Consider the following 19,262-nt stretch of genomic DNA (forward strand, 5'->3'; position numbering starts at 1 on the left):
TGCACTAAGGGAGAGCAGGTTACACAGATGCCACTCCCAAGGGCTCTTTCTGTGAACTGACAACACCAAAAGCTACTGTGACAGGCAGACTGTCCTCAAATGGCAGGAGTGCATCCTTGGGAAAAGGAGAAGATGAGAGCAGGTGGTCACCATTAAATATTTATTGAGTGCTTACTGTGTGCAAGGCACTGGGGATACAAAGAGGTATAAGTCATGGCTCTGCCCTTAAGGAGCTCACAATCTAGTTGGAGAAACAGAACATACATACATACATACATAAACCAGTAACAACACAGGCGGCCTGAACAGGGGCCAAGAGAACAGTATAGATAATAGAAGCAGGGGTCACTAAAGGCTACATGGGGAAAGGAGTGTTCCACTGAGAAGGCAGAACATGAAGCGGCTGCAAGGAAAGGATCCTGGGTATAGGGACCAACGGTGAAAGCAAAGCTCAGGGCAGGAGCACACTGGGTGGGCCTAAGAAATGATGACTAGTGTGATGTGACTACAGTGGAAGGTTTGTGCAGGGGTGACTAAGAGAATGATAGCATCTTTGCAGGAAGGGAAGAGTTTGGTTTCCACTTGTTGCATTTTGAGGGGCCAGCAGGACTGACACGTGACATTGTCTCTCCTGAGGTCAAAGAGTAGGAATAAGGTAGCTCTTAGACTGTTTTCCCATATCTTTTAATATCCTACATGTATCTTCCTTCTTTTCCTAATACCAACCGTTTCCTGGGTAGGTGTTTCACTGCCTGAACGAAATCCTAGATCTCTGTCACGGCTTTTGCTCGCTGGTCAGTCAGAACCTGGGCCCGCTGGATGAACGTGGGGCTGCCCAGCTGGGCATCCTGGTGAAGGTGAGTCTGCCTGGCTGTTGGCCGTATGCAGCCCTGTCCAGAGGGTGGAGGATGTTTTGCCAGTGGGGAATCACCATCTTTTCCTCAGAGTCAATAAAGCATTTCCCCCAATACATACATACACACAGAAATAACAAAATATAAAGATTAAAATGTTGGTTATCAGTTCATTCTGAAGCAGCTAATTATGTGCCATCATCTCAGCGTTCAAAAATAGTTCAGCTGTGAATAGTTTCTTCAGCCCACAAACATGCACTGGCTTTGTTCTCACATTCTCCTATCCAACCTCCTTACTTCCTTGAACGAACTCTGCTTCACTGGGATTTTAATTATCTTTAACAAAAAGCCACCGGCTCTCCCCAGCCCCAGTATACAACAGAATACATTAATTTGAAAGCGGATGCTAACTTCCTACTGCGCATGGGAGTGGACTTTCACAGAAAGTCATGCTATCTGTGGACTCCGTCCTAAGAAGAACTTTTAGGAGCTAAGAGAAGCGAGGCTGTGGGAAGGCCAGCTGGTGCTGTAGAATTTTGAGCAAGAGTTTTTCAAGGAGCTCCCCCGCTCCCACCTCACTCCACATGGACAGTTGGTGAGTCTGAGAGGAGTGATAGCCCGGGTCTTTCTCCCTTTCAGGGCTTCAGCCGCCAGTCTTCACTGCTATTCAAGATTCTCTCCAGTGTTCGGAACCATCAGATCAACTCAGATTTGGCTCAACTACTCTTACGACTAGATTATAACAAATATTACACCCAGGCCGGTGGAACTCTGGGCAGGTACGAACAAGCGTTGGGGAAGTTTGTGGACGCTGTGTGTGTGACTTTTGAACAGTTTATAATTCCAGAGCTAAGAGACGTTAGCCACCGTCTCGTCTAAATGGCCTCATTTTATAAACAAGGAAACTTAAGGCTGAGATAAAGGGCTGTGTCTGATCATCTTTATTTATATTAATGAAGCTTAACTTCTAGTAAAAGCCACCATCATAGTGAAATACTAAAACTCCTGATGCTGAGATGGGTTTTTAGATCTCAGCTGGGCAGGAAGAACGAACTGGGAAGTGGAGTGGCTGTGGCTGGTTCCCAGTTCTGACATTAACCAGCTCTGCAGCGCTGCCTCCCTGGCTTCTAGTACCCAGCTTCCATGCATGGGAAAGGTGATTACCCCTTCAAGTTCTTAGCTTTTTAATCCAACATTCAGTGGAACCAGCACCAAGATTCAGTGGTGGTTGGCTTTTCTCAGAAGTCTCTCCTATTTTTAAAAAGCATTTTATTGTTCTCCTTTTTGTTTCTCAAATGTCCTCAAGCAGATTTTTCCTAAGTGATTTTAAGCAGAAAAGTCCAAGAAACACTGTTTTAGAAGATGACATTAGGTAGATTACAGGCTGTCCTGATTACTCTTTGAAGAAAATCTTGGGAAAGCATATTTGATGAGGTTCTTTTTTTCTTTTATAGTTTTGGGATGTGAAAATAACTGGTTCACAAACCAGCAGTCTCTCACTGCGTTCCCACATCCGTGACAGAAAATTCAAAACATCCCACTCTCCAGCCGCTCTGCAAATGCCTGCCGTCTACTGAGGGCCCTACCTTTCCTCCTAGCAGCTACTACTATTGAACATTCATGGGTACAAATCCTTCCCGTGTGGAACAGTCTACCCCATCTTAAGGGAGTTCTTAACTCACCCACCATGGAGAGGACATGTGGTGCCAGCTCTCCCTCTGCTGACCTTGCAAGATCCATTACATGGAGAACGTCTGTCAGACACGTCCATTTGTTGAGCACCTACTATGCGCCTAGGTACTGTTCAAGCTGCGAGAGACAGCAGTAAGTCATAACTTCCAATTATTTCAGACTGGAAAAAGGGCAATTCTAGCTATTGACGACGTGTTTAATTATTCCTATTTTAACAAAGAAAAGGAGTCCTTATGAAAAAGCCTGAGGTCAAATTTCTAGGTTCCAAATATTGAAAACTGTGAGTCTTATTATCCCCTCTTGGAAAAACCACAGAAGTTAAGGTTCCCCTAATCTGGCCCAACCATTACTGTAATTATTAATGTTCATATTGGTGTGAACAAAAATAAATGTTTATTGAACAACTCCCTCTATAATGAGAAAGAATGCAGCATTCCAGCCTCAGTCTGTAGCCAGTGATTCTGTATCCTATTTCCTACACTTGTGTGCTGAAGGTAACCCTTTCCACTGCTGTCCGTGGAGAAGTTAGCAAACTCTGGCCCACCACCTGTTTTTTGTAAATGAAATTTTACTGGAACCCAGCCACACTCATTTACCTGTTGTCTGCGATTGCTTTCATGCTGTCATGGCAAAGGTTTTGTGACCCGTCAAATGGCCCAGAAGGCCTAAAATATTTACTGTCAGGGAAAACTTTTTAACTCCTGCTTCAGAGAATGACAGGACATCAACAGGGATGCTGCTAGGGGTAGGGAAGGAATAGCTTCTAGGAACCATGACAGCAATAACAGTTATAAAATTGGACCTCTGGCCAGAGCTGCTAACATTTCCAAGTGTTGTCCCTGCGTTTCTCATGTTTATCCTTGCAGAAAGTCATCCCATCAGGCTTATAGTCACTGCCCTTTCACAGCAATTGGTGCTTTTTCCTTTTTAGTTCTCAGAGTACAGTACCCACAGGTCAGCTGTCAGTGAGCTCAGCTCTAAGATGATTTTCTTTAAGTAACAGGAAATGCCCAACTCTATTTAACTTTGCTCCATCTATTGATTTGGGCCTACTATAAAATCAGGTTTTTTTTGAAAGTCAAATTTTAGCCCAGGATAACCTTTTGACAAAGATACCACAGAAAATTTTAAAAATTTTACTTATTTACCTTGGCTAGCTGTCCTCCTACTATGAACAAGCCTATTGAAAACCGCAGAAGGTACTAGGTTTGTCTTGCTTTTTGTTCTGCAATTAAGTTCAAAGAAATGGATGAAGAAATCCCAGTTACTACAACCAAAGAGATTCAACATTTATTTTATCATAAAAGTCCAGCAAATAAAACTATATACAAGATCCATGCAAAGAATCCAGTTACACACAAGACACATTTAAAACCCGGTTAAAACACAATCTCCACAACATCAGGGAATAAAATTAATGAGACGAAGTATCCTTAGTGAGAAACATAATCGTGTTTATATTTTGGATGCTGCTTGAATCCAATTCTCTCCCCAACAATGAGGCACTGGATCACCCACTCCTGTGATACCACAGGCAGCTGCAATGCTTCCGCACACTTCAGCACCGAGGCCGGGCATGAGGGATCCGTCACCACCACGTCAAATACCCCTAACGCAATATCTGCAGAAGCAGGGGAAGGTGAGGGAAGAGAGGAGACTGGATTTAGCCTTCCGTGGAAAAAGACATGCTTCCTAGCCAGTGCATAGCACTGAGCCCAAACTCAAGCTTTTCATGTCAGTGTTACTGATCACAACCCAAAGTGAAAAGTCACCATCATTAGATGCTACCCTTATAGGCATGTTTATCAGTACAGCACTGGACAGCAGCAGAAGCATCAACAACCCAGGGCCTCACTCCTAGTGGCTTACCTCTTGAGGGTGGTACCTTTCTTCTCTCAGAAACATGGATAAGGTCAGCCAGTCAGACCACAAGGCCGAGCACCCACGGGGCTGAGGCCCTCCCTAGAGCAGTACCACCACACACACTCTGCAGGGACGCACCTTTGTTATGGGCACTTGAATGGTGCTGCTTCACGGAGGCTGCCCCCCCAGTCATGAGGATCTCAGACCAGAGCTCCAGGAAGTTCTGCTGTTGGTCTGACACCAAGAGTACCTTCAGATTGTGGAAAGGGTTTTCGCGGGGTTGCCTATGAAGGAGTCAGAGACACAGCAGCTTAGAACTGGAAAAGACCTTAGCATGACAGATTACTTCCAACAAGAGCCCTTCTGCCAAAGGACTTGGGCCCATGTGAATGTTTCCCAAAGTCCTGCATTAGGATACCACTCTCCTTCTCTCCTGTGAATCATGTATTTTCTGGAATCCTGGCATTCTAATTCAGCCCTTCTGCTGTCCAGATCCATCCTGGGGCTGAGAATAAAATGCCTTGCTTAAAACTTAGTCCCCTAACCTTAGAGGTCAAGAATACTGAACCTACATGGATCCTCACATATTTTCAAAAGGTCCTTAACCAGGATACATCAGGAACATAAATTAGATGAACTGATGAAAAGAACTCACTGAAATTCTCTAATTTATCCTATGACAATTATAGTTTCTACAAATACACTCTCACCTAGATTCTCCCCCCTCCAAAAGCTTGCTATCTTCCTGCCTACCATCCTAGATGGGCTCTCAAATACTCACCAATCCAGAATTCTTTGCTCCTCAAGGCTGTACCCAGCAGGCAGCAAATAATTACGGTAATTCTGGAGCTGGTTGGCATGGCAACTATCATGGACCCAGACATGAGACACACAAGGAATCCCACTGGCAAGGCACAGGAAATACTTCCGGGTTCGACAGTGCTGATCCGCAATTAGGAGACACTGGTAGGCTGTGTTACACTGGAAGAAAAGGAACAGAACCAATAGGTCTGGTGACTTCTACAGAAAGCCCCTGAATAGCAGCCCTGAGTTCCAGAGAACAGATCTGAACACTTCCAAATACTACCCAAAATGGGGCTGAGCCTATCCTTCTGCCCAACACTTCCTCTCCCAATGAAAGGCCCAAGGCACTGCCCTAGATACTCTCCCTGCCACACCTGCAGGTTTTTCTGGGGGCCTAAACCCTCAAGGGACAACCCAAGCCCAGGTCTTCAATCTTCCAGGCTGAGAATCAGCAACACTATAATGGGGATTTCTATTAAACACAAGTTTTAATCTGCTTTTGTCCCAGAAACAGAACCACAGCCTTTAACAAATAAGGGTTCCAACTTCTCTTCCTTACATAAAAGTAAAAATTCTACTTCATGCAAAACCTTGTAGCAGTTTCCCAGTTCCTGAACTGTGGAAAGGGTTTTCATGGGGTTGCCTAAGAAACCCATCCCCTTCCTCTCAGGTTCTTTTCCTCATTGACCCACCCGGGAAGCTACACAAAGAAACTCCTCACCTGGGCTTCATTGAAGTCTTCAAGGATATAGCCAGCTCCTGCTCGAAGCTGGGATTCTGTATACTGCTTGTTGAAAGGAGGAATTTCTAAAAATTCTATTTAAAAAAAACAAAAAACCAAGATCATAATTACTAGTTGGTTTCTTATTCGCTACTTTAAGACTGCTTCTTACTGCCTCCTTTCACACTTCCCCCACTATCTCTATATCCCAAAGACGGATCAAGGGCTTTCCCATGGGTCAGAAAGAGCTCTGTCATGAGGACTACAAAATGCTGCCAAAAGAAGGGACAAGAGCAGAAGGGGTAGGGAAGATGAGAAATGGGGTAGGTCCTGGACCTAAAAAACATCAAAGGTTTGTGTACTGAGTCATGGGACTGTTAACAAGGATGGACACACAACCAGTTCCCATGGTGGGTATTCCAATATGAGTAACCCTTACCATCAAGAAGCTGTCCTTTATGCCTACCCTCAATCTCTCCTGCAAACTAAGCCCATTTCCTCTAATTCTCCCTGCTTGTGGAGATAAAGAATAGCTGATTCACACTTTTTCTAACAAAGCCTTCAAATTCCCCCTTCATCAGCAGTTTTACCCTCTATACACTAAAACTGTGATGAACCAGAAAGCTCAAAGAAAGTAGGGTTTCTAAAATGTAACTGATTAAGTGAAGATTAGCCAGAAAAATCCTATTTCAACCTTTTTATTGAAAACTATCTACCTTTGATGATCTTGAAGTACCTCAGGACACTGAACATCAATGACTGCATTACAGTCTTGAGGGTGAAGTAGAAGTTATGAGAGATGAGGCTGAAGCTGTAATGACCCTAGGCAATTAGAAATTGCTTCTTTTGACCAAATATCTGCTCCTCTCATATATAAATAACACATTAAAAAAAGAAAAGAAAAAAGCAAGACATTAGAGATTTTAGTTAATTTAAGATTTCTGAGAAATTAAGTTCTAATGAACTTACACAAATAAAAAACCCAACCAAATTCATTAAGAGTTCAGAGCCAGGACCACTTCCCATCCCCCTCATGCCCAGTGGTAAATACCGGCAGAGCAGACCCCTTGAGGCCAGCCCTGTGCTGCCCTCCTTGCCTGCTGGAGTCGCCCAGAGTGCTGGTGCCCCACAGTCAGGACTCTACACCTCCGGGAAGGTCTGACTGGCTGACCCATTCACCTTCATTGCTCTTTTCTTGACTAACCATTCTCCATGTTCCTCTTAAAATGAGAGCTCAAACTGGAAACTCTAAATGGTTGTAAACAACTCAGAATATAGCAGGACTATTGCTCAGGCTTGTCACTGCATCCTGTTGATCTATCTCATTACACCTCGTCACAATTTTTGTACCAACGACTCTACTGCTGAGTTACTGCCAAGGCCTCGCGTGGTCCTTTCTTTTTCCCAAAACTTCTACGTTACATCTGCTTAATCCAGGTCTGTTTCTAGTCCTGACCTCTTTGGTTTTAATTGCCAATTATGTTCCTTGCATCTGTGTAATCAAACATTATCCCACCTAGGTAGCAGTAGTCTACTCCTCTACTTTTTCTCATTTTGGATTTAAATTTTATTTGCAACTTATGAGTGGCCCTGCCCCACCAGAGGCTAAAATGAACAGGTTTTTAATTCCATCATCTAAAGGATGAAGGTACTAAATGAACCCAACTCTAGAGTCAAATCCCCATGGCTGATGGGCCGCTGATGGTATGCCTCCCAACAATAACCAAGTGCCATATTCTTAAATCATGAATAAATAGGTCTCATTAAATGAATTCAAATATTTTATGAGCTCCTTATCTAAAGTAGCATCTAAGAGATTCCCATTTATCTGCAAGTAATACCACATGGTTTCTTTAAATTCTTAAATTCTTAAACATGGTTTCTTAATATTCTGTTAGAAGACTGTTCTAGTACAAATGTCTTTAGGCTTTTTGAGATTGAGGGACCTTCAACATACTAAAAGTATCAAGGACTTTAGTACTTTGGGGCAATAATCCAACAATAAAGGAGCAACATAAAACAGATGTGTTCACTACAACCACATTTTCCACAAGAAACCTGGAAATCGGGGCACGTGGGTGGCTCAGTCAGTTAAGCGTCTGCCTTGGGCTCAGGTCATGATCCCAGGGTCCTGGGATCAAGCCTTGCCTCTCTCTCTGCCTGCTGCTTCCCCTGCTTGTGCACTCTGTCAAATAAATAAATAAAATCTTTAAAAAAAGAAGAAGAAGAAGAAACCTGGAAATCTCTCTAAAAAAAAGTCCAATTTCCTCCTCATTTAGACAAGGCCTACCTCCCTCACGTTTGGTTAGAAGGTTGGGATTAAAAACATTTCATGTATCAGCAATGGAGGGAATTCTTCTGAGCTATTAATCTTACATATGGTCACAGACGTTTAAGGAACTGGACAGTCTGCATCTCATACCAAAGCTGGCTTTCTTGACCATGCTGTACCAACCCACAAATAAAATATCTACAGAACTGCCAAGTCCTGGGTCTAGGGAACGGCTAGGAGTGTGCTGGAGAATAAGGAAGGTCCGGAGTCTAGCAATACTGCAAAAGAAAACAAGACCACACACACTGTTTTGATCCCACAACACATCTCACACAATCCCCAAGGGACTCATTATGATCAATGTAAAACTACACTCTTGGCTAGGAAAACAGACACCTTATTATCTCCTTGCCTATAGGTAGGACCTATACCTATCTCAATCCTGACAATTCTATACCTATCTCAATTCTGACAAAAAACGCTGGGTGCACAACCCTGAAACCCCACACATGCCACCTGCTCCCGCACGCTAGAAACGCTCTGCAGCTGACTCCGTTTATGCACCTTCCAAATAGCATAAACCCTAACTGCAACTTCCTGACCACCTGTAAAGATCTGCGTCCCTATAAAGATCTCCACATGGCTACAGTGGGTGAGATATAGTTTTAGTTAGTTAGCAGAGAGTCATCCAAGCACCTGACATGCCAACCATCACAGATCTACAGTGCTGCTCTTTTACGATAACCATGTTCCCTAATGTGATCCCCTCTTGCAAGATTCAACTCTAACCTGCAGAACATCATCCCATCTGGATGCTGCTGAGTCACTTACAGTGTATACATTTTTATCTGTCCATTTTCTCTCCTAGATCACACTTTTCAGACAGTTGAAACAATTTTTTAATTCTCCCCACTGCAGCCTTCACTCAAACCCTATGAAACAGACAACACAGAAATGCAATATACAGAGGAGGTTTAAGGTTGAAGAGAGGTACAAGAGCTGCAAAGGCTTAGGAGCTGCTTCTCTGTAATCACCCAAGGGCTCTGGGCACCCTACATTCTTAGTCTTACACTCAGACCTCAAGAGACTGCACTCGGCCCTCACGTGGGTCTTCTCTAGCAGTTGCCCCTTGCACACAGATGGGAAAGCGGCAAGGCATTCAGAAACTTGACGGATCCGGATGACTATAGTAGGGTAAAATGAACAGGGGTTCTAGTCCCAACTCTACCATTACTGCAGACAAAAAGCAATTATTTAACCTCTCCAAGCTGGTTTCCTCATCTGTAAAGCAGACGGTAAGATCTATCTCCCATCTGGCTCACAGGGTTGAGGAGCCACCAAGAGGAATTCTGTGGAAACAATCTATAAATCAAAAGGCAGGGCTCATTAACTTTCCCTGACCAAGATCCGAGATGCCACCTGGACTGCCACATTTGTAGGCTCATAAAGTGAACAGAAAGGAAGAAAGTGCCCAAGTGTCAGAGTCCCCAGGGCTTCCTAGGGACTTACCCTCCTCTTCCTCACTGCTTCCTGTAGGACCGTCTGGCAGTTTGGAGCGACTGGCCAACTTGTCACTGGTTGTGGCCATGGTGAGAAGAAAAGCATAGCCCAAAAACAAGGTCTTGTTGAGGGGCAAGGGCCCTCTCTGCTCTTCCAGGGCAGAGGGTTCACCCATGTTGTCTCCACTCTCACAGGGGCTCACAAACTCTCCTGCCCCCACCGCACCTGGAAAGGACAGAGCACAGTTACTAGAAGGCTACAGACCACTGCCTGGGCACGACAGGATGGGCTGGGGAGGTCCTGACCAACTTTTTTGAGCTATATGATCAATAACGTAGGGCCCAATTTACAGTGCAGAGAAATGGGATATATTTAAATTTTACAGTCATGATGATGTATACATTATTTTCATAGATTAAAATCAACTAGTATTGTTTTTATACAGTCAAACCAAATACTTCCGAGATCATTTGAAGAAGGTGGTGGTTCTAATACAAACGAAGCTTGGGTAGGAATGAAAAATTATTTGTAAATCTTCAGCCCACTTTCTTTGCCCAGTGCTCAGAATCCCCCAAGATATGTGTTATTTTGAAACAGCCCTTAAAAACAGACAACAAAAAGCCCACCTTTTTTATTACCAAGAAATGTCCCTGGCAGACAGTCCATCCTATGCCTGACCCTCACCAGAACGGTGCACAGAATACATGGTAAGAAAGTGTTCTTACACGCTGACGGAGCACCATCAAACCAGCCTGCTTCAATTGTCCCAGTTTCCAACCCCTGGTGGTGGGTAAGTGAACCAGCCAGCCCAGGACTCCCAGAACACCCATGCTAGGAGTGCCCCAATAAGTCCACAGAAAGAAAACAAATACCTGATTTGGAGAAGCGGAATCATAGCCTCATTAGGAGGCTAAGATGACAGACAGGTCATGCCTCCCTAAAACAAAACCAGCAGGAGAAGCACAGTCTGATGCAGTATGTATAAGCTTTGACTTCAAAATCGAACTGCCTGAATGTGACTTCTGGATGACTCGGTCACCTTGGAAAAGTCAGCCCACTCTCCTGTGCCACAGATTCTTCAACTGGAACATGAATTCTAACATCTATACCTCATAGGGATTATCTGAGGTCTTATGTGTAAAGCAGTTAGTTCCATGCCTCACATAACCTGAACACAACAGGAGTGTGAGATATATATGGAGATGACACAACCCAAATACACAAGAAACAAAAGCAGTTCTGGTGCCAGGACAATGGACGTGTAACAATCAATGAAGTCCTTCAGTTTGCTGGACTGAGAGGGCTGCCTCAGGGCAGACAGGAGGACTTTACCCCTGTGTTTCTAGAACCCCAATGGATGTGAAGGATCATAGTAGAGACTGAAACAAATACAGATATAGATAGATAAATTCCTGATAATAGGAAGCATGAGGGACTGGAAAGCAGTTGTTTGGGAACAGTATGAGGATGGGAGATGCAGAGTGAGGTACTAGCTTTCAAGAGGAAGTCTGGGAGAGCCAGAGGACCCTGGGTGCAAGGGAGGGGGAAGCAGAGCTTCCTGAGGTAGAAGATTGTGCCAGGTAAAGAAGATATGTAAGACCAGTTTCACCTATTTTGAATCTGCTTAAAATTCAGTACTTCTTTCCCCCTCTTAGAACCTACACGGAAGTCAATGAATGTTTCCAACCAAGATTTCATGTCCTATCTACCCCTACTGGACACTCTGCTGGGAGATGCATAGAGGAGGATGCAGTAAGCGGAGTACCTCCTGGGGCTTGTATGGGACCCCATCTTTGTAGCCAGGACAGAGGAGCCACCGCCACTTCTCAGGCTCCATCTCTCCGGCAGCTAGCCCTGCATTCCATAGTGGTCTGAGGGAGAATGAGGCAAAAGGAAGCACTCACCAGGTTTCACAGTGGCAGACTTCCGGCCTCGCTTGGCAGGGGACCGTTCCTCTTCAGAGGTGATCAGTTTTCTTTTGCCTGAGGGAACTCCCGAGGAGGCACGAGGGCTTTCTGTGGTCTTGCGGGTAGGGGTTGTGCTGCTGCTGCTGGAGGCAGCGGGGGTGGCTGGGGAACTGATGTTGCTGCGCCGTTTCCGCTTCCCTTCCACCAAATTGTCTAGGATAGGGTAAGCCAAAGGTTGGTCAACTCCGTGAGACCATGAGGCCCTGGACTCCAAGAAGCTGGGCAGGGCCTGAGTTAGAGATCACCACACCCTTTCCTCCACCTCCCCAGGCAGCACAAAACCTCTCTTCAAGCCACCACCTTTTCGGTTTCAGTCTCAGTCATGACTGAAGTATGCCTGGCCCCCTGCAGAAAACTGGGGAGGTCAGAAGAATCTGAGGACTTACTGTCTGGTCCAGGGAAGGAAACAGAGATAGGCAATGGCTCCAGAAAACAGCAGCTCATCAGCATCTCATACACCACAGGAGTAGTAAGATTTAGGGAAGCATGCTTACTACTCTAGAATTCACTCCTCCTAACACAAACAGAGCAGGGCCTGGGGGCGGTTTTTCAGGAAGCAAAGGTCTTACCCAAGCTGATATCTGCTGCCTTGGTGAGGGGGGTTACTGCCTCGTATGGGCCAAGGCCATACTGCTCCCTCAGTCTGTTTCCTTGCTCCAAGGACAGAATGACGGCCATTCGCTTGTACCACTTCCTTTGGCCTTCTTTTTCAATGCTGTAGTACAATTCTCCAGATTCCTTCCTGTGCCCTTTCACCACCCCTGAGTGGGAACAACAGAAGAGCGGTCTGCTGTTGTTTTAGGTTGCTTGGCACCCACTCACCATGGCTCTACACGGCAGGCTTGGGGCAAGGCATTAAAAGGTACAACAGGGGGCTGAAGCCAGTACTTAAAGAAATTCCAGTGGTCAATCCCAGACACCACCACCACTTAGGAAGGTATGTAGCTACTACCCTGGGGTTGGGACATGGAAAGGTTCTTAACAGAAGGAACTCTTCAGTTATAAAATAACTTCCTAAAGCCACCCTTTATGAGTTGTTCGTAGTTCAATTATTTTTTCAAGTGAGACATGTGGTTTCTTAACAATCCCATTATAACTTACTAAACCTTTCCTTCTTGGCTTCTTTGGAGGCTGAGTGATAATTCTTGAGTTAAGCTGTAGGTGAAAGATGACATCACGCTAAAAGAGAACATGTGTCTGTATGGCTAAATCAAAACAGAGATACAGAGCAAAGAAAGGAAAAAATAAATAAATTCTGCCTCTCCTGCCTAATTCTCCCTCTTATCTATTTCTTGCTCTGATTCAGAACCTAAAAATAAGGCCTCTCATTTAGAAGGAACACAATGTGGAATATAAAAGGGATCAGGGCTAGAATTCAGGAGACCTAGGCTTACGTCTAATTCTGCCACCACCAAGCAGTGTGGTCTTGGGTAAAACCCATTCTGAAACCTATGAAAAGTTCCCTCTACCTATCAAACAATTCACACACACGTGTGCAATATATATATGTGTGTATGAAAACACATATATGAGGTAAAAACAATGCATTATCATGAACACCTTTTAAAAGGGTCCATTTGTTTTCCCCCATTAGCCTGTGCTTGAATGAAGGGCTAAAAGAAACCCACAGCATATGCCACCAAGGAAAGAAATACAGACATGAAAGCAAGCCTTGGTTCTCTATCTATGCCACACAACCACTCCCTTTCCTCTTGTTTAAACCTCTATCAGGAAACTAAATCACAAAGACCCCCTTGAAAAGGACAAAGAAGCCCCCCCCAAAAAATAAACTTCATACTGATTCAGAGTTACTAAAACTAAAGGTGGCTAACATTGACATTAGTAGACAGCCTAATAAATGAGACACAGACTCCCTCCAACCCCGATGCTGTAATTCACCCTGGATACAGACGGTCTGTCTTAAGAGGACCCCCAAGATAAGCTTTACATCTGAAAAAGAATGAATATATTTGATACAAACTACATAAGCTACAGACCATAAAAGACCTAAATCCACATGCTACTAACTAAAGCCACACAGAGCTGTTATTCAGCGCTAAAAGGTTAAGTTTTACAACAAAATAAAGGGGAATCAACTACTCAGGAGTCTACATCACAGGAAGGTGTGAAGATACTTTAACAGAGGCACTGTTGCCCATTATATCCTAATCCATGTTCCGAACAATCTCCAGAAACGGTATTTTTAAATGACAAAACTCAACACAAACACTTATTTCCAAATTAGCTCACAGAAAAGAGGCAATATATTCAAAGAACTGGCACACGAAACAGTCATAACAAATAAAGATCTGTCACCATCATGATTATGGGGAACTGGCCACTATAAGAAAAAAAAAAGGTACCATTTTTCAAACTAGACAGTAAATGGTCGGTAGGTATGCAGGCACAAAAACACAGTACAAACAACTTCTTCCTAAGTAAAAATATCTCAATATATCTGCCACTCACCTACTAGATTCCCAGCAAGGCAGGTACTATATGTAAGTCTCAGTGGTGAAAAGGAAAAACACTAACTTTACAGTGGACAAAACTGGCAAACACTTTAACCAAGGGATGAGGACTAACGAGACCAGTGACGTCCTGTGGATGTCATAGCCTCTCTACTCTATGTGATGTCAAAAGAAGTGCACTTCACCTTCCCAGCATTCTTTTCAAAACCCTTAACACTCTGATCTAATCAAATAAAACATGAGAAGACCCAAACTGAGTGATATTCTACAAAATATTTAACCCCCCAAAACTGTCAACGTCAAGAAAAAGAAGAAAAAATTCAGAAACTGTCACAGATCAAAGGAGATCAAAGGACACATGAGGGCTAATGGACTGGATCCTAGAACAGAAAAAGAACATGTAAAGGCTCGTGAAATCCAAACAAGGTCGGGAATTTAGTTAGTAAGGAGTTAGGCTGGTTTCTTAGTTGTGACAAATGTACCATGCTAATGGAAGATATTAACAACAGGGAAAACTGGGAAGCTGGCTGAGGGGTGGACAGCAACTCCCTACGCTATCCCAGTATTCTGTACTTGGCACAGTACTCTGTATATTTCCTGTAAATATAATATTATGCCAAAGTAAGTTCATTCAAAAATAAGCAACAAAGGAAAACAAAAAAGGCAGTGTGGAAGTAACCAGTATAGTAGGAATGGAACAGCTTTGGAGACCCCCGCAGAGGGGTCCAGCAATTACGCTGGAGCGAGGGCTCTTGGTAGTAACTGACTGGAGAGAAGACTGGCCCCGGCACAGCAAATCTCTTACAGACTCCACCCCTTTATTACCTGCACTGAAATACTCATCCTCGGAGAGGGCTGTCACTTCTGTATCCAGTGGGATGGGGTCACACAGCAGAATGTCTTTGCCCAAAACGTCACACTCGTATCCATCATCAAAGAGCAATTTATACTTCCCAGCTCCGACATCACGAGTGATCTTCCCAGAGTAAAAATAGCCATTTGACGACCACTTGGCTACAACACGGAGCCCTACAAAGCTATTCCCTGGGGAGGAGGCATCCAAACCATCAGAAGGACCAGCAGCAGCTTGGAAAGGAATCTCTGGAGAGTCACTTCGACGCAAAGCACCAGCACCCACGTCTGCCCGCCTGGTGGAGTCCGGCAGTCTGGGCACAATACGAGTGAAGGATTTATCCTCCGGTGACATGCTGGGTGAAATGTCCTCTATGCCCAAGGGGCCAGGAACAGCTGCTTCTCTAAAGAGAGATAAAAGACAGGGGGCAGCAGTAAGAATTAAGAAAAGTACTTATCTACCAGGTTTCCCACTCCTTTGTCAGCCCGTTCTTAGAGGACCCCGCACAGGCATAAGCCTGGTTTCTCGGTAGCCTCTCTGATCCCTGCCCACTCCCCAGTCGGTGCGGACCCCTCATGTCCCTCCTGACACCCCACATACTCTCTACTCCCCTCTCTTCTCTCTACTCCCTTTTTTTCTGAACAAGTCATAGACTAAGCGTTATCTCACACTACCCGGGTACCTGGTTCCAGTGGTCCGAGAAGGCGGGCGGCCCCTTCGCCCGCGCCCACGAGGCGTGACTGGAGCCTTCCCTCCCTGTCTGATGCCAAGGCCTGCATCACCATCCTCCTCACACACTGGCGCCCCTGTCTGACTGACCCCTTTTCTAGGACTAGAGAATGAAGACAGGTTAGTCTGATAGCGCCTGCGACTGGGTCCTTTCTTCACAAACTCTCCCCACGGCCCTTAAACTACATGCCAAGCCAACATGTGCTAGCCCTCCAGGGCAGCAGGAAGCCGGTCTGAACACCCACCACCAAAACTATCAGCCAGGGAGTGGGAGTGTTGGATAATAAGGAAAGGACATCCTCCTCTGCACAAGTCTATTCCCTCCTGACAAAGCCTCCTACTGCTGCCCTCAAAAACAGCACACCCATTTCCGCCCTGCCTCCTCTTCTACTTCAGGCTCTAGACACCTGCAGAGGATAACAAGAAGCTAGGAATGTGTCAAGTTGGGGTCACTACCCTAAACTTTTTGTATTCCCAACCAAAACACTTATAGGCTACATAAAATGGGGATGGCAGCAGCATATGCCAGCACTCCCAAAGTCCCCTCACCTGTTTTCCTACATTTTCTTAGAAGTCTAGCTCCCACAGAGCTCCACCCTACTTCCCATGCAAAACCAAATAGGAGAGGAACAAAAGGGGAGGAAGAGGATTTGAATTATCCTAATTGGAGGATTGGGGTGGGGGTTCCCATGACTCCCCTTTTCCTGTGATATTAAAATGTCAGCAACCCTGCCCCTGCTGTAGCTCTCTCTCTGGAGACCCTGTCTGCACCTCAGTTTTCCTGGGCCTCCTCGGGAGCTGGGCAAGGCAAAATCTGCGGGTTCTGTCCCGCTGGTTTTCCCTTTGAGTGGTCCGGCTCCTCTCCCTGAGCTGCCACTGCTGTGCATGGCTGACAGACTTGTCCCACTTGACGTGCGGTGTAAGCTGGACGCCTTGGAGGAAAAGGAGCTGATATCCCCCAGGTCACCTGAGGAGCCCCCAGTCTGTGAAGGGGAAATTTCGGTTTCACATTCCTGACACTCTACAATTGGCTCTTCAGTCTCCTGCAAGAAAGAAATGGATACAAAAGCTAAAAAAAGCCACAATGACATCATGCTAATGTGGAAGTTGAAAAACCCTAGAGATGGATAGAAATTTCAATTCAGAAAGGCAGGAATCAGGAGACTTTCTGGAATCATGGTGATGTTCTCTATCTCATTCTGAGTAGTGGTTACGTACAATTAATTGTCAAAAGCCACTGAACATTTGAGACTTGAGCATTCTACGGGGGATTATATATGCTCAATAAAAAATAAAGGTGGTACTGGATTGCAAAGAAAGAGACCTCTATTATAAGCCAGTAAGTTAAATTATCTTTTTACTCAACAAGATCACAACTTTTGGCTACTAAGAAAACAGTAAGGATTCTAATCCAGACTACAGAGGCAATTTTTGTCTGGGAGAAGAGAGGTAAGAAGAAAGGAAAGTTAGAGGAGGAAAACAAGTAGTTAGGGGCCCTTCTGGGTATTTGATCAGCAGTGGATAAAGTTATATGTTTTTTGAAATTAGTTATATTACTTTTCCATAAACGATAAAGGAAACAGAAAACTAGGCAAAAATGGGCTAAAAATGGTGCCACTGTTTAGAAAAATGAAAATCAAAAAGGTAATAAAACGTATAAGGTTGCAGTATCATAGAAGACAGGAATGTCAAACTGACTTTATCTCATATGCTTACTTTAATGGAGTGGTAAATGGAGCTGTTTTAAGCAGTCTTTAGAGGCTAATTCCCAGGCTTCTGCTAAAAGGTTCTGGGACCAATCAGCAACATCCTCTCTGGGCATAGGACTGAAAATTACAGCCCAGGTGCTACCTATTTGCCTTCCTGCTCTAGACTGTTCATGCATTATTATCCAAATCATCAGAGAAGACAGGGAGACATGTAGACAGACTCTCCTCCGGCGGAGTTTATTTATAGCCTCTCTGGGCATACAGTATGCAAAGCACACATATTTAAATAATGCTGTAAGATAATTAAATGATTATCTTTGACCATTCCCTTCTTGAAAATCTCTCCCTTGGAATCTACAAAGTCACTTTTACTTTCATTCCACCTCTTTGGCTACTTCTTTATGTGCTTATTTTTGGGGTTCCTCTTTCTTGGTCTAATCCTTTAGAAATAGTATTTCACAGGAATTTTCTCATTCCTTTCTCATTCCTTTCTCACTCTACTGTGCTTTCCCTGGTCTTACCAGACTCACCCCTGTGTGTCTGCCAACACACAATGACAACTCCGCTCCAAACTCACAGATACAAATACCCAATAAAGTCTTCTCTCTGGAGGTACTAAGCACACCTGACATTTAACCCATCCAAAACACAATGTTCTCCTCTTTCCATTTCCTTGCCTTCAATGAATGAATCCTGGATATGCCCAGTGCATCTCACACCCCCTACGACTCTCTGCAGAGGCTGGTTTTTCTCAACCAACCTCAATTCAAGAGTTTGGAGGTAAGAGGCAACCTTCCTCCCCACTGCCATTAACAGACCATTTCTATCTCCCCACCTCTTGCTCCTACTAAACTACTATTTGCCATTCTGTTCAACTTTCCTCTCCCCATTACTCACCAAATCCTCCCACCCACTCACTCTCATGAATGAACACTGTAATTCCTGGTTCACAGCCTCCCTTCCCAGTCTATCCCTACATCTGTCACTATCCTCTGTGGCTTACATTCATCAGATGACCCTCCTAGCAATTCCCAAGTTCCTGATCTGATTACCGCCATCAACATTTTCCACTACCTTAGCCATGTGTCCTCAGGGTCTTTACCAGAAATTGCACCACCTGTAAAAAGTGTCAGAGATAAATATGACTTTCTCAAATCACTGTCTCCTTTCACCGAACTGTCTGCTCCAGCCAGATTCCAGTCTCATCATCTGAATACAACAGGTGTTATGAGCCCAGAACTGAAGTCGATCTCTTCACTTAGATATGACAAATGTGTAGAGGCATGGTCAGCCTAAAAGGCTGGGATTCCAGGCTCTATCTCTTTTGGAGAGTAAGCGCCAGAACAGTAGCAAGCTACTCCTGCCTTTGCAACTGTCCTGCAGTCAAAGCCACTGCTCTCCTAATGACTTGGATGCAGGCACTAAGCTGGCCTGTTAAGATCTTTTTAAAGTATTTGCTTACTTGTTTTCCTGTGTGTCTCTTCTTCCAAACTACAGAGGCCCTGTTAAGACAGAGATGGTAACACTGTCTTCTTTCCTGGGTATGTATATCCCCCAAATCCAGCACAGTGCATGCCACAAAAGAGACCCTCGGGAAATATTTACTAAATGATCTTCTCTCTCAAACCAGTGTTCTATTTACGTTCTTTGACACAGTGTGTGGTACCACCATCTATCTAGCTGCACAGGCAAAAAGTCCAGGGACCAAGCTATATTCCTCCCTCTCCCTTTATCCCCACATTCAGGAATTCACCATAGTCTATCAAAATTTTACCCTCTATTTCTTGCATCTTGTCTCTCCTCTCAACCCCTACCACCACTGTCCTA

General features: G+C 44.6%; 2 protein-coding genes across 10 annotated transcripts in view; one reads left to right on the forward strand and one right to left on the reverse strand.

Annotated features, from left to right (window-relative positions):
* The window catches only part of TUBGCP4 (tubulin gamma complex associated protein 4), a 37,541-nt gene extending 34,590 nt beyond the window's left edge, over positions 1–2,951 (forward strand). For all 5 annotated transcript variants that reach the window (XM_047736480.1, XM_047736481.1, XM_047736484.1 and 2 more), the window contains 3 exons: positions 741–857; positions 1,494–1,633; positions 2,309–2,951. In XM_047736480.1, coding sequence (XP_047592436.1) covers positions 741–857; positions 1,494–1,633; positions 2,309–2,321 — 270 coding nt within the window. In that variant the 3' untranslated portion in view covers positions 2,322–2,951. The remainder of the gene's footprint in view (positions 1–740; positions 858–1,493; positions 1,634–2,308) is intronic.
* An 863-nt stretch (positions 2,952–3,814) lies between these two features.
* The window catches only part of TP53BP1 (tumor protein p53 binding protein 1), a 74,589-nt gene continuing 59,141 nt past the window's right edge, over positions 3,815–19,262 (reverse strand). For 3 of the 5 annotated variants that reach the window (XM_047736468.1, XM_047736467.1, XM_047736471.1), the window contains 10 exons: positions 16,498–16,769; positions 15,680–15,829; positions 14,970–15,400; positions 12,243–12,434; positions 11,611–11,826; positions 9,716–9,931; positions 5,935–6,029; positions 5,191–5,390; positions 4,548–4,693; positions 3,815–4,167 (listed from right to left, as the gene is read on the reverse strand). In XM_047736468.1, coding sequence (XP_047592424.1) covers positions 3,980–4,167; positions 4,548–4,693; positions 5,191–5,390; positions 5,935–6,029; positions 9,716–9,931; positions 11,611–11,826; positions 12,243–12,434; positions 14,970–15,400; positions 15,680–15,829; positions 16,498–16,769 — 2,106 coding nt within the window. In that variant the 3' untranslated portion in view covers positions 3,815–3,979. Of the gene's footprint in view, positions 4,168–4,547; positions 4,694–5,190; positions 5,391–5,934; positions 6,030–6,070; positions 6,793–9,715; positions 9,932–11,610; positions 11,827–12,242; positions 12,435–14,969; positions 15,401–15,679; positions 15,830–16,497; positions 16,770–19,262 lie in introns of those variants that run through there. The other 2 variants (XM_047736469.1, XM_047736470.1) reach the window with 2 other exon arrangements.

Source organism: Lutra lutra, chromosome 7 (assembly GCF_902655055.1).
Source record: "Lutra lutra chromosome 7, mLutLut1.2, whole genome shotgun sequence".
Taxonomy (NCBI): Eukaryota; Metazoa; Chordata; class Mammalia; order Carnivora; family Mustelidae; genus Lutra; species Lutra lutra.